Source organism: Neoarius graeffei, chromosome 6 (genome assembly GCF_027579695.1).
Source record: "Neoarius graeffei isolate fNeoGra1 chromosome 6, fNeoGra1.pri, whole genome shotgun sequence".
NCBI classification, from domain to species: Eukaryota; Metazoa; Chordata; class Actinopteri; order Siluriformes; family Ariidae; genus Neoarius; species Neoarius graeffei.
In genome coordinates this window covers 8,337,353-8,350,533 of record NC_083574.1, presented here as the reverse complement: position 1 = coordinate 8,350,533, position 13,181 = coordinate 8,337,353, and the positions used below count along the sequence as shown (strand labels likewise).

Sequence of the window (13,181 nt, the reverse complement as noted above, 5' to 3'; positions counted from 1 at the left end):
GAATCAAAAGGTTTATTTAAACTATATACACTATATACAGGGCAAAACAAAAGACAAAAAAAAAACCAAAGAGTATAATCCAAAAGAAAAGCAAAGTGCAAAAATACAAAAGCTAAGAAGATCAAAAAACACAGTACAAAGGAAACTGGAGATAAACATAACAGCACAAAGACTCCGTGACAAGAGGACTGAACTCAGGGGTATAAATAGACAAACTAATTAAGGACACAGGTGAAGATAATTAGGCAATTAACACAAACTCAAAACACAGGAACAGTGGCGGCCTCTAGAGGCCAAAATGAACACGACATGAAAAGGAAATAACAGCGGCCTCTAGAGGCCAAAACAGTCCTAGTCCTAACAGAGGGCATCAGTGATCATCTTCTGGACAACAGTCAAGTCAGCAGTCTTCCCCATGATTGTGGTTGTGTGTACTGAACTAGACCGAGAGATACACTGTGTTCATACTGTTTTACTCAAACTTGAAATGAAATATTCTAATATTTTGAGATGGGTTTTTTTTATGTTTTTGTACTGTATGCCATACTGATTAAAATTAAAATAGAAAAATGCTTGAAACATTTTAGTTTATGTGTAATGAGTCTATAATATATAACATTTTCACTTTCTTAAATAACTGATGGAAAATATTGAACTTTTTCACAATATTCTAATTTTTTGAGATGCACTAGTATGTACGTTAAATGAGAACTAAGAGACGTTTCTCGGCCAAAAACAAACAATATTGCTTAGACTACAATATGGAAGTGTGCATAGGGTTTGTGTTTCCTGTATGACGTGACCACCCAGGTTGTGGAATCCTACAAAGCAAGGCACACAGAGAGAGAAAAACACAACATACTGTGAACAGGAACTCACCACAGTGCACTGGGGCTGTGCGATACCGTCACACTGACACTCTGAAGGACAGACAACAGTATTGTAGACAAATCAGATCAATACATTTGTATGAATATACTGTATATGGGGGATCTGTGTGCCTAGGAATATTACCACAGTGGATATCTGGACAGCAGCTGCCAGGTACAGGCTTCTTAACAAGTGCAGTACCGGGAGCACAGCTAATGCTGGGTTCAGGACACAGGTTCGTATCACACACTGCAAAAAACAAATAATGATTATTCAACTGATGCTTTAAAGGAGAACTGAAGGCAAATTTTTTATCATCAAAATTCTATTTCTCTCATTTTATTAAATATAGGAATGCATTTCTGATCGCTATTTTGTCACTGCTATAGCAAGTTATGAGTGAAATATGCTATGTAATATATATCAGTCCATACAGTATGTCAAAGAAATGGCCGTAAACAAGATTCGTTGAGACCTGTGCGAGACATCATAGGACGGAAATAAAACGTACAACGGAAACCAAAGTGACCAACATCTGCCAACATTGTTGAAAGACGCGCGCCCTCTTTCGAATGCTGATGTAATCAAGCCGGAGGCTTTGTTTGTTTTGATAGCAATCAGGAAAGTTTGAAAAAAGTAGGCAGTAATCGTCATTTAAACTCGTTTTTGTGCAATATTCTGTTTGGAAAACAGTTTTCAAAATGGCGGCGCTGACACCTGGCTGACACTTCACGTTTCGAAGTCTCGCACAAGTCTCGTGAAGATCGCGCGGATAAGCGACGCCTGCCGTGGACCAAACGAACTAAATTCAAGACGGCTAAAAACCAAATAGGCCGATAAGTCTCATCTCATCTCATTATCTCTAGCCGCTTTATCCTTCTACAGGGTCGCAGGCAAGCTGGAGCCTATCTCAGCTGACTACGGGCGAAAGGCGGGGTACACCCTGGACAAGTCGCCAGGTCATCACAGGGCTGACACATAGACACAGACAACCATTCACACTCACATTCACACCTACGGTCAATTTAGAGTCACCAGTTAACCTAACCTGCATGTCTTTGGACTGTGGGGGAAACCGGAGCACCCGGAGGAAACCCACGCGGACACGGGGAGAACATGCAAACTCCACACAGAAAGGCCCTCGCCGGCCCCGGGGCTCGAACCCAGGACCTTCTTGCTGTGAGGCGACAGCGCTAACCACTACACCACCGTGCCGCCTAGGCCGATAAGTATAATATTTAATTGCAATCAGTTGCCAATACGAGTCACGATATAAGGTTACTAAAACCGAAAACGTAATTGAATAACACGTTAATTAAGAAATAAAGCAAGTTTAAAAATGACTTCAGTTCCCCTTTAATATTTCAGTAAAAGAAAGTGGATGATGGATATACACAGTGCTGTAAGGTTGCAATTTGCCCTTTTACTAATTATTTAGCATATGCTTTTAAAAAAAGATGCTATAAGAGACGCTATGCATCAACAACTTTTAACATCTTAGAGCTTTTGGAGAAGTGTGACAGAGGCCTTTTTAATAAAATCTAAAATAGTGACCATCCTTTACATAGCTTCCTCACTACTTATAAAGAATCATCTGAGCACCTTAGAAATAGGACCTGTATAAGACCTAAGATAAACACTGAATGTTTTAAGGATAGTTTTTTTAATAGGTTAATAAATTATATAATAGGTTATAATAGGTTGATAATATTATATAATAGGTTATAATAGGTTAATATTTAAACATCTCATCTCATCTCATTATCTCTAGCTGCTTTATCCTGTTCTACAGGGTCGCAGGCAAGCTGGAGCCTATCCCAGCTGACTACGGGCGAAAGGCGGGGTACACCCTGGACAAGTCGCCAGGTCATCACAGGGCTGACACATATACACAGACAACCATTCACACTCACATTCACACCTACGGTCAATTTAGAGTCACCAGTTAACCTAACCTGCATGTCTTTGGACTGTGGGGGAAACCGGAGCACCCAGAGGAAATCCACGCGGACACGGGGAGAACATGCAAACTCCGCACAGAAAGGCCCTCGCCAGCCACAGGGCTCGAACCCAGAACCTTCTTGCTGTGAGGCAACAGCGCTAACCACTACACCACCGTGCCGCCCATATTTAAACATATATATAATTTTTTTTCCATTTCAGATTTTGTAGTATTTTTCATAATTGTAAATATTGTAATTATTGCACATTATCTTTCTTCTCATCTCATCTCATTATCTGTAGCCGCTTTATCCTGTTCTACAGGGTCGCAGGCAAGCTGGAGCCTATCCCAGCTGACTACGGGCGAAAGGCGGGGTACACCCTGGACAAGTCGCCAGGTCATCACAGGGCTGACACATAGACACAGACAACCATTCACACTCACATTCACACCTACGGTCAATTTAGAGTCACCAGTTAACCTAACCTGCATGTCTTTGGACTGTGGGGGAAACCGGATCACCCGGAGGAAACCCACGCGGACAACATGCAAACTCTGCACAGAAAGGCCCTCGCCGGCCACGGGGCTTGAACCTGGACCTTTTTGCTGTGAGGCGACAGTGCTAACGGCTACACCACCGTGCCGCCCGCATTATCTTTCTTATCCATCTTAATTGTAACATCTGATACGTACTTTTATCCGATAAAATAAAGACATCTGAATTGAACATTTGAATTGAATTGAATTTGTGAGAATGTGATGACATTGTTGATATTTTTGAGAAAGTTCAAATCAGTAGTTGTTCCAAGTGTTCTTGCAATAACAGTAACTGCGTTCTTGTACAGTCTTTCTTAGTAAATTACTAACTAAATCAATAACATCAAAAGGCCTAAGAGCTATGTGATAACTAGATAAATTTATAATTTACTGTCAAAGGCATAAAGTCACAAGTTATATTTGATTCCATCATTAGTTTGGTTTGGTGTGTGCTAAATTACCACAGTGATAATGAGGACAGCAATCATGAGTAGTGTTCATATCCACAGCCAAAACCTCTCCAGACGGACACACTGGAATGGGCTCCATACAGGACTCACACACTGTATTACACACACACACAACACAGAGTATAATACAAACTGCAATTTAAAAACTCAAATCATAGTAGAGACTACATCAGACTTTATTCTATCTACATTCACTGGATATGAGCAATCGCACACTCTGATTGGCTACTCTACTACTATTAGGATATCAGCTCATATACCGTGAGTAGAGGAAAAACAAAATGGCGGAGCACATCAAGTCAGATATATCACTTTGTCATCAAGTTTTTAAAGAAACAGAAATAGCGAAAAGAATATAGTTTTCCCCCCCAGTATCGCCTGTTCCACACTCCAGCCCAGTCGGTGGCAGTAATGCACCTTTAAGTTGGTTTGCCAACCGCCAAAAAACCCTAAAGAAGAAGAAAAACAAAATGGCGGCGCATGTTACTGAACCAACCGAGGACAAAATAAAAACTCTACTAAAAACAACCCCCCCCCAAAAAAAGCAACAAAACATGGAATGAAAGTATTTGATGGTAAGAACATATCTTTTTTTTCAAGAATTATTAATAGCATTTTTCACAAATTGCTCCTGTCATTTCGCTGGTTTGTTTACATTCTAAGTAGAAATGATTTTGTTGGACGTTTTGTATAAAAAGTTTTTATTTATCAAATTTGCAAAAAATAAAAAAGCTCCGTTTCTCAAAATCCAGTGAATGTGGATAGAATAAAACAGTTATTCCACTAAATCTCATTGTGCATGGCTTATAGCTGACTCGGTGCTACATGCCTCTTCAGCTATCAGCTCATGTACGACTTGATTTTGTGGAATAACTGTTGTATATATTTCAGCACTGCTTAAAAGTGGAGCTCCTGATGAGTGTAAAATGTGTTTGTAAGTGGTATCCAGAGCCATCACTCATTATTCATGTTCCGGGCGGAGCCGTCAGCCCAGGAAGCTGTATATGTTATGGCAAGGCAAGGCAAGTTTATTTATATAGCACATTTCATACACAGTGGCAGTTCAATGTGCTTTACAGAAGTAAAAGCAAAACAGTAAACAATAGAGAATAAAATTACATAAAATAAATGGGAAGAAATATAATAAGAATTAAACAATAGTAGAAATAAAATAATAAAATGAAGTAGAAGTTCAAATAGGGGGAAAAAAACCCCAGCAGAATAAAATAGAATAAAAGTTAAGTAAAATTTGAAACATGCAGAGACTGTAAAAGTAAAGATTATAAAACATGTAAAGAAGACAATATTAATTATGCTCCACATGCTCACTGCTGTGTTTATATTCACCACGTGCCTCAGTCAGAGGTTTAGCGCGGTATGTTATAAAACTTTGCTGTCTGTCATCCTGATAATCTCATTCATGCACAATATAAAGTTTGTGTGCTGTTTATTGAGTCTGTTTTGTTTGTGTTTGGTGCATTGATTGATTGATTCTGACATTCTCAGTTCTTGTATAAAAAATAAATACATGATTTAGTTTCAAATAAACCACACCACATACTTAAACTAAAAACAGAGTCAGGATAACACAATAAAGCTCGAAAGCTTATTTCCATTGTGGTCCTTTGATGTTGGATGGCAGCAGATGTAAAAATGACAAGAGTGGCGCTGTGACATTACTAAAATTGTAAAACAAAATTACATAGACAGTATACACATCAGATTAACATCGTATACATACTATATAAGTACAAGCCCTACACTATCTGATCTCTAAGCCATGTTTTTACAGCACGTTTAAACCCATCCAAACTAATGATTACCTTAATATTACCTGGTAACTTATTCCACAGACTAGTTGCAACATATAAAAAGGAATCCTTCCCTATTTTAGTTTGCACTCTTGGAGGAACAAAATCTGTGGAACACCCCCTAGTGAAGCAACTATGAACGTCCCTCACTCTACTAAAGAAATTATTTAAATATTTAGGGACATCTCCATTTACAATCTTATATACCATGCTCAATTCAATTTGAGAGACTCTATCCTCAACCATCCCAGCCTCTTAAAATGATGAGGATCAAGGTGAGTTCTTGGGGGCAGAACTGGTTGAACTGTGGTTTAGCACGAGACTGATCTTGCACGTTTGGCGAACTTGTACAGGTTTACACACTTGGTTGAGCGGAGCGAGATGTGTAACGTAAAGAGCATAGTCTGTCAACATTACTCTGAAAAATTGTGTATTTACTTATAACCATGTTACATTAAATATTTTTGTTTTGTTTTCTTTAGTTCTCTTGGTGTATGGTGTGTGGCGTTCGATGCTATACTCATGTTCAAGAGGAATAAAATGCATCTGCAGCCGTCAGAGACTCTCTGTTGTTGTTCTTAAAGCCGAGGACTGCTACAGTGTTAGTAAATAATCTCATGTTATTTTTTAAAAAGCAAATTAAAAATAAGCGCTGGATAAAAACCCATCTATCTTATGGAAATACTGTAAAGATACAAATTTCGTTGTTCAGTGGTCAAGTGTTTATGAGATGCGTTGCCTTGCACTTACGATCGGGTTCCCTGTGGTGGTGCACGTAGGTATGTCGTACAGTTGCAAAAGCCATCAAAAATCAGGTTGATGCATTACCATATTCTCTTAAGTAGGGATCTCCAATAATAATAATAATAATAATAATCAGTTCAATATATATAGTGCCTTTCTCACACCCAAGGTCGCTTTACAATTAGGGGAAGAAGAAAAAAAAAAAGTCCACCAAAAGAGGGTCAGGATGTAATTCCAATGGTGTAGCTACCACAGTCCCACCAGGCACATGAAGATAAATCCCACACCGCCTGCACAGCCGCTGCGACACTGCCAGGCAACATCGCTCACAAAAGCACCACCGCACAGAGTGCTGGACAACCCCACTGTTAAAAAGAGCAACAAGCTCACTGCAGTCCATAGCAAGGAACACAGGCATCACCCACGACGCACCAAGGCCTGAAGGAAACCAGCACCCAAAACTGGGTCTGGAGCTACACCACAACTGGCGGACAAAAGACTCAAACAAAAAACAAACATCAAACTCCACAAACACAAAAAAGAAAAACAAATGGTGAGAAGTGGCAGCCAAAATGCACACGGCGTACCCTCAACCAGAAATAGGAACGGGAAATAAAAACAGCACCAAAAGCTTACCCATCAAATCCTTCTTACCACATAGATAGTTATAGCAGCAAGAATGCTGCCCTCTGACCTCCACCAAGAACTGGTCCTCTTTGCATTCTGGCATTGGGACACTGGGACAGGACAGGGGGTCACATTCTGTAAACAAAATATAGACCTCAGATTTATTACTTCCACCTAAATGGGCAAGCCGTGGTATTTTAGAAGTGAATTCATGATGTGTCAGAACTTATCCGACCACATCGATATTCGGGACAGCAGGACAGGGTGTTGTATCCAATCATCAGCTTGTTCCCAATCTCACAGGAAGGAATGTCATTCTGGCACATTGTCATGTTACACTCTGTATACAGACACATATACACATGTATTAGCCCATAGACATACAGTTGTGCTCATAAGTTTACATACCCTGGCAGAAGTTTTGCTTTCTTGGCCTTTTTTCAGAGAATATGAATGATAACACAAAAACTTTTTTCCCCACTCATGGTTAGTGGTTGGGTGAAGCCATTTATTGATAAACAACTGTGTTTTCTATTTTTAAATCATAATGACAACAAAAAACATCCAAATGACCCTGATCAAAAGTTTACATACCCCAGTTCTTAATACCGTGTATTGCCCCCTCTAACATCAATGACAGCCTGACGTCTTTTGTGGTAGTTGTGGATGAGGCTCTTTATTTTCTCAGATGGTAAAGCTGCCCATTCTTCTTGGCAAAAAGCCTCCAGTTCCTGTAAATTCCTGGGCTGTCTTGCATGAACTGCGCGTTTGAGATCTCCCCAGAGTGGTTCGATGATATTGAGGTCAGGAGGCTGAGATGGCCACTACAGAACCTTCACTTTGTTCTGCTGTAGCCAATGACAGGTCGACTTGGCCTTGTGTTTTGGATCGTTGTCATGTTAGAACGTCCAAGTACGTCCCATGCGCAGCTTCCGGGCTGATGAGTGCAAATTTGCCTCCAGTATTTGCTGATAACGTGCCGCATTCATCTTTCCTTCAACTGTGACCAAGTTTCCTGTGCCTTTGTAGCTCACACATCCCCAAAACATCAGTGATCCACCTCCGTGCTTTACAGTAGGAATGGTGTTCCTTTCATCATTGGCCTTGTTGCCACCTCTCCAAATGTAACGTTTATGGTTGTGGCCAAAAAGTTCAATTTTGGTCTCATCACTCCAAATTACCTTGTTCCAGAAGTTTTGAGGCTTGTCTCTGTGCTGTTTGGCATAAATTTTTGTTGGTCTACCTGACCGTGGTTTGGTTTTAACAGAGCCCCTGATTTTCCATTTGTTAATCACAGTTTGAACACTGCTGACTGGCATTATCAATTCCGTGGATATCTTTTTGTATCCCTTTCCTGTTCTATACAGTTCAATTACCTTTTCCCGTAGATCCGTAGACAATTCTTTTGCTTTCCCCATGACTCAGAATCCAGAAACATCAGTGGTTAGATGAAAGATGCAAGAGTCTGTCTGGATCCCAGAAACTCACTCAGCTTTTATGCGCACACACTGATTACAAGCAAACAGATCACAGGTGAGGATGCTACCTTTAGTAGCCATTCAAACCCATTTGTGTCAACTTCTGTGCATGTTATCGGGCCAAAATCACCAGTGAACTTTTGATCAGGGTCATTTGGGTAGTTTCTGTTGTCATTATGATTTAAAAAGAGAAAACACAGTCATTTGACAATAAATGGTTTCACCCAACCACTAAGCATGAGTGGAAAAGATGTTTTTGTGTTATCATTCATATTCTCTGAAAAATGGTCAAAGAATCATAGATTCTGCCAGGGTATGTAAACTTATGAGCACAACTGTACATGCTCAGAAGATGGCATATATTTTGTTTGTGTGTGTGTGTGTGTGTGTGTGTGTGTGTGTACCACAAATCTTTTTGGGGCAACAAGCGCCCTCCTCCAGCACATCAATGTAGTACTCTCCCTCACGCTCACACAGAGGGGCGGGTTCAGGAGGACACTCGGGCTCCACTGGGACGACACTGCCATTCTCCAGACAGGTGAACAGACAGCAGCCTCGCAGAGAACCGTTCCACACCTCTCCTGGGGCCCGTGGGGAACCATTGTTATCTGTACACACTATTGTTCATACACACACACACACACACACACACACACACGTTCATAGCTTACTATAACATACAAAAAAACCCATACAAAATATTTGCCACTAATTAAATAATATTGGCTGGCGTTGAGTGGTATATCAGATATATTCCGGTTGAGAGTACGTCGTGCGCGTTCTGGCTGCCGCTTCTCACCGGAGCTTCTTTATTTTATTTTTTTTCTATTTTTTTTTCCTGTGTGTTTGTGTAGTTTGATGTTTGAGTGTTTTGTCCGCCGGTTGTGGTGTAGCTCCGGACCTAGTTTGGGTGTCGGTTCCCTCCAGGCCTTGGTTCGCCGTGGGCGATGCCTGCGCTCCCAGCTATGGACTGCAGTGAGCTCGTTGCTCATTTTACATCGTGGTTGTCCAGCGCTCTGCGCTTTAACGCTTGGCGTGATGTTCCGAGTGATGTTGCTCGGTGGTGTCGCAGCGGCTGTGCAGGCGGTTTGGGACATACCAGCACTCTGCGTGGCGGAGCTTCTCTGCTCGCTTTGTGGATCCACGGCGTGGTGTTCGAGCGATGTTGCTGACGGCGTCATGGCGGCGGTGCTGGAGATGTGGGACTTGTTTTCGTGCGCCTTTTGGTGGGACTGTGGCTGCTACACCACGGGAATTACATCCTGACCCCTACTTGGTGGACTTTTAACTTTTTATTTATTTATTTATTTTATTTTTTCCCTTTGTTTATAATTGTAAAGCGTCCTTGGGTTTTTTGAAAGGTGCTATATAAATTTAACTTATTATTATTTATTATTATTATTCCATTCAGCTAGCATGATATCGAACGAGTCAAAGACAAGTAGCTGAATGGAATACATCTGATATACCATGGAAAAAAAACCCAGCCATTATTATCATCATCATCATCATCATCATCATTATACATCCACATTCGATAGAACAATTATAGATTTTACAAAAAGTTAAGAACATGGCAAACCTGGCGGCCATGTTTGTTTACAAATTGTCACAGTCACTCGCTAGTGCGGAAGTTTTACATCTCCAATGTGTCTCTTTTCCAGTTTTTCGATGTCCGTTGGTATGTTTTTCTCTTGTAAATATGCATGAAGAATATCTAATGAAGGTCTGGTAGCCTTTCAGGCGTTCAACGCGTCTTTCTCTTTCCCGGCAAACAAAGAAATGCTTCTGCAGAAAAAACTCTCATTGGATATTCACATCAGTTCTGACGTGCGACGTCATGTTGTCTTGACAACCATGCAATATCATAAACCATCTTCAACGCTCATTCTCCATTGGGTAGAGTGACGTAATGCATGTAGGATAAGCGATATGCTAATAACATTGCATGCTATCAAACCAAATGAACGAAACCCATTAAAAGGGAATAGAGCATATGTTTTTATTCCATCGAAAAAGTGTTCGATATGGATAATAATCAGGAATAGCAGCTCAGTTAGGATTCTGGCTAGACTCTGAAAGATTAGGAGTTTAAATGCCTAAAATACCAGATTACCACTGTGTCCTTGATGAAACTGGGATATACTGTACATACTGGAGCAAAATCAATAATAAATAAGATCTATGATAAGTAAAGCGTTTTAGCATGTCTTTAGGATAATAAATGGAGGCAGCCATGGCCTAAAGCTTACAGAAGCAGCTTTAGGTCTCAAAGGGTTGCCGGTTTGATTCCCAGGACCGGCAGAAAAAATGTGAGGGGAGTCGAGTGAATGAATAAACAGCACTTCCCTCTCCTTCTGTATCATGGCTGAAGTGCTGCCCACTGCTCTGGGTATGTGTGTGCTCATTGCCCACTTGTGTGTTCACTGCTTCAGATGGTTCCAAAACGCTATATATCCAATTCCATTGTTTCGAGAAAAATCACTTTTTCTGATTACGCGAAGTGATAAAAGGAAAACCACTGTATCCTGTTTTAAAATGTACTGACTAACTCCTTAATGATGATAAACTTCAAAAATGAAATCCAGAACTAATTAACAGCTTTTAACTGAACCAAGTAATTTTTTTTTTGTCAAGTCGCTACAAATCGACGCCACGGCAAAATGCTACATATCCCTTTCTATTTAAAGTGCATTTAACAGTGTTCTTTCAGGACAGATTATTTAATTTTTTTAGATTATTTTATCGAAATTATTCATAATTCAGCGTGAAATTGTCCAATAAATGCGAGAAGTGACGAAGCGATTTCCTACTTCATGGGTACAGCCATCTTAGAAGACTTCACGCCAGTGGCGGTCTCTGATTGGCCAAATGGATATGTCTGGTTTTGAGAAAAATCGATGATGGTGCTTGTTGCGTTTTGGAATGAAAGGCTGTAATGCAGTGTGTAAATCAATGGCAGATATTGTGTTTTGGCGAAAACTGAATATGGTACGAGTAAGATATGATAATTGCTGATGGTTTGGTGGCGGGAGTTTCAATTTTTCACATTTGGCATTTATCGAGTTTTGGAACCAAACTCTTCAATTTCACTGTGCTTGAGTGTACAGGTGACACATAAAGGCTTCTTCTTCTTCTTCTTATAGGATGATTAAATCTGATCGATCTTAACCATTCTATCTCTAACATGCCCAGAAAACTTGTGACTTTGTCCGTTATTTGTACATTTTCATGACATGAGTTTTCTCACCACACTGTTCCTCAGTGACGCAGAACGCAGAGTCGGCTCGGTGCAGAATGGTACCACTCTTACACACACATTCCTCTCGAATGGAGGAACAGGTGCTCTCCTCGTAGTAATCTCGATTCTGACACGTCTTCGTCTTGCAAGTGTTCACACACGGCTTATACTCTTTACCAGGAGGACACTTCAGAGCTGCCATGCACAAATATGTACACAATAAATAATGCAAAATGTACAAGACAATCTAGAGCTAGTGTATAACATCTAGTATATGTGTTAGTGCATGTGAACGCTCACGGCAGAAGTTGTTCTTCCTCCAGCTGAAGCAGATCTGGTGAGTGTAACAGATGGCCACATACGCAGCAAGAAAGTCACACTCGTGCTCCTTGTAGTGCAGGTCTCCTGCCCAGATTTTGTCACAGAAATGCTCTGGTGAAACCTACATACATAAAAATAAACAAGAGTAAACAAGATATACTGTGTATCTTTGTACATTAAATCCTTAAAATGCTTCAATCCTGCTGAATGGATGACTATAATTATTCTATCCACAGTCACAGGATATGAGCAATCGTGCACTCTGATTGGCTACTCTACTACTAGGATATCAGCTCATATACTGTGAGTAGAGAAAAACAAAATGGCGGAGCGTGTTGCTGAACCAACCGAGGACGAAATAAAAACTCTACTTGAAAACAAAACCCCCAAAAATAAAAAGCAACAAAATATGGAATGAAATTATTTGATGGTAAGAACTTTTTTTTTTCAAGAATTATTATTATTACAGCATTTTCACAAATTGCTACTGTCATTTCACCGGTTTGTTTACATTCTAAGTGGAAATTATTTTGTATCAAACGTTTATTTATCGAATTTGCAAAAAATAAAAATAAAAATGCTCCGTTTCTCAAAATCCAGTAAATGTGAATAGAATAAAACAGTTATTCCACTCAATCTTGTTGTACACGGCTTATAGCCGACTCAGCGCTACGGTACGTGCCTCATCGGCTATCAGCTCATGTACGACTCGATTTCATGGAATAACTGTTATATATAGAGTGCTGTGTGTGCAGGACCTTGTGGTGACACTTGGAGAAGGGGCTTTGGTTGAGCATTTGAAAACATTTGGTGCAGTTTCCCGTGGTGCAGTTGTCTCCCACTCTCCGGAAATAATCCGTCTCCTCGGATGTGTCCACCATCCAGCTGTGAAGAAACGTAGGGATGTCCTCCACGTTTCGCATCACGGTCCCATTCGGCAAACGTAAATCATCCGCAGGGTTACCGTCACAGCAGCCTGAGACACAAAGCACACAGTCTCAAAACACACTTGAAAATTTGAAAAATTATATAAAATCATCCATTGATTCAGTATAATCCATATGCAGGTATATCCAGTTTAGGATTTGCCTAGCAGAAATTCATTCTTGTTTACTAAGAATTCAGTCAAAAGTTTGTACA

The 13,181-nt window shown here is 40.3% G+C and overlaps 1 protein-coding gene across 1 annotated transcript in view; it reads right to left on the bottom strand.

Moving 5' to 3' along the window:
- otogl (otogelin-like) overlaps window positions 1-13,181 on the bottom strand; it is a 172,307-nt gene that overhangs the window by 45,928 nt on the left and 113,198 nt on the right. The window contains exons 55-63 of the mRNA XM_060923103.1: window positions 12,800-13,017; window positions 12,021-12,162; window positions 11,730-11,915; window positions 8,884-9,096; window positions 7,237-7,341; window positions 7,029-7,136; window positions 3,811-3,912; window positions 1,015-1,119; window positions 880-920 (exon numbers count right to left, since the gene is read on the bottom strand). Of these exons, the coding sequence (XP_060779086.1) occupies window positions 880-920; window positions 1,015-1,119; window positions 3,811-3,912; window positions 7,029-7,136; window positions 7,237-7,341; window positions 8,884-9,096; window positions 11,730-11,915; window positions 12,021-12,162; window positions 12,800-13,017 (1,220 nt within the window). The remainder of the gene's footprint in view (window positions 1-879; window positions 921-1,014; window positions 1,120-3,810; window positions 3,913-7,028; window positions 7,137-7,236; window positions 7,342-8,883; window positions 9,097-11,729; window positions 11,916-12,020; window positions 12,163-12,799; window positions 13,018-13,181) is intronic.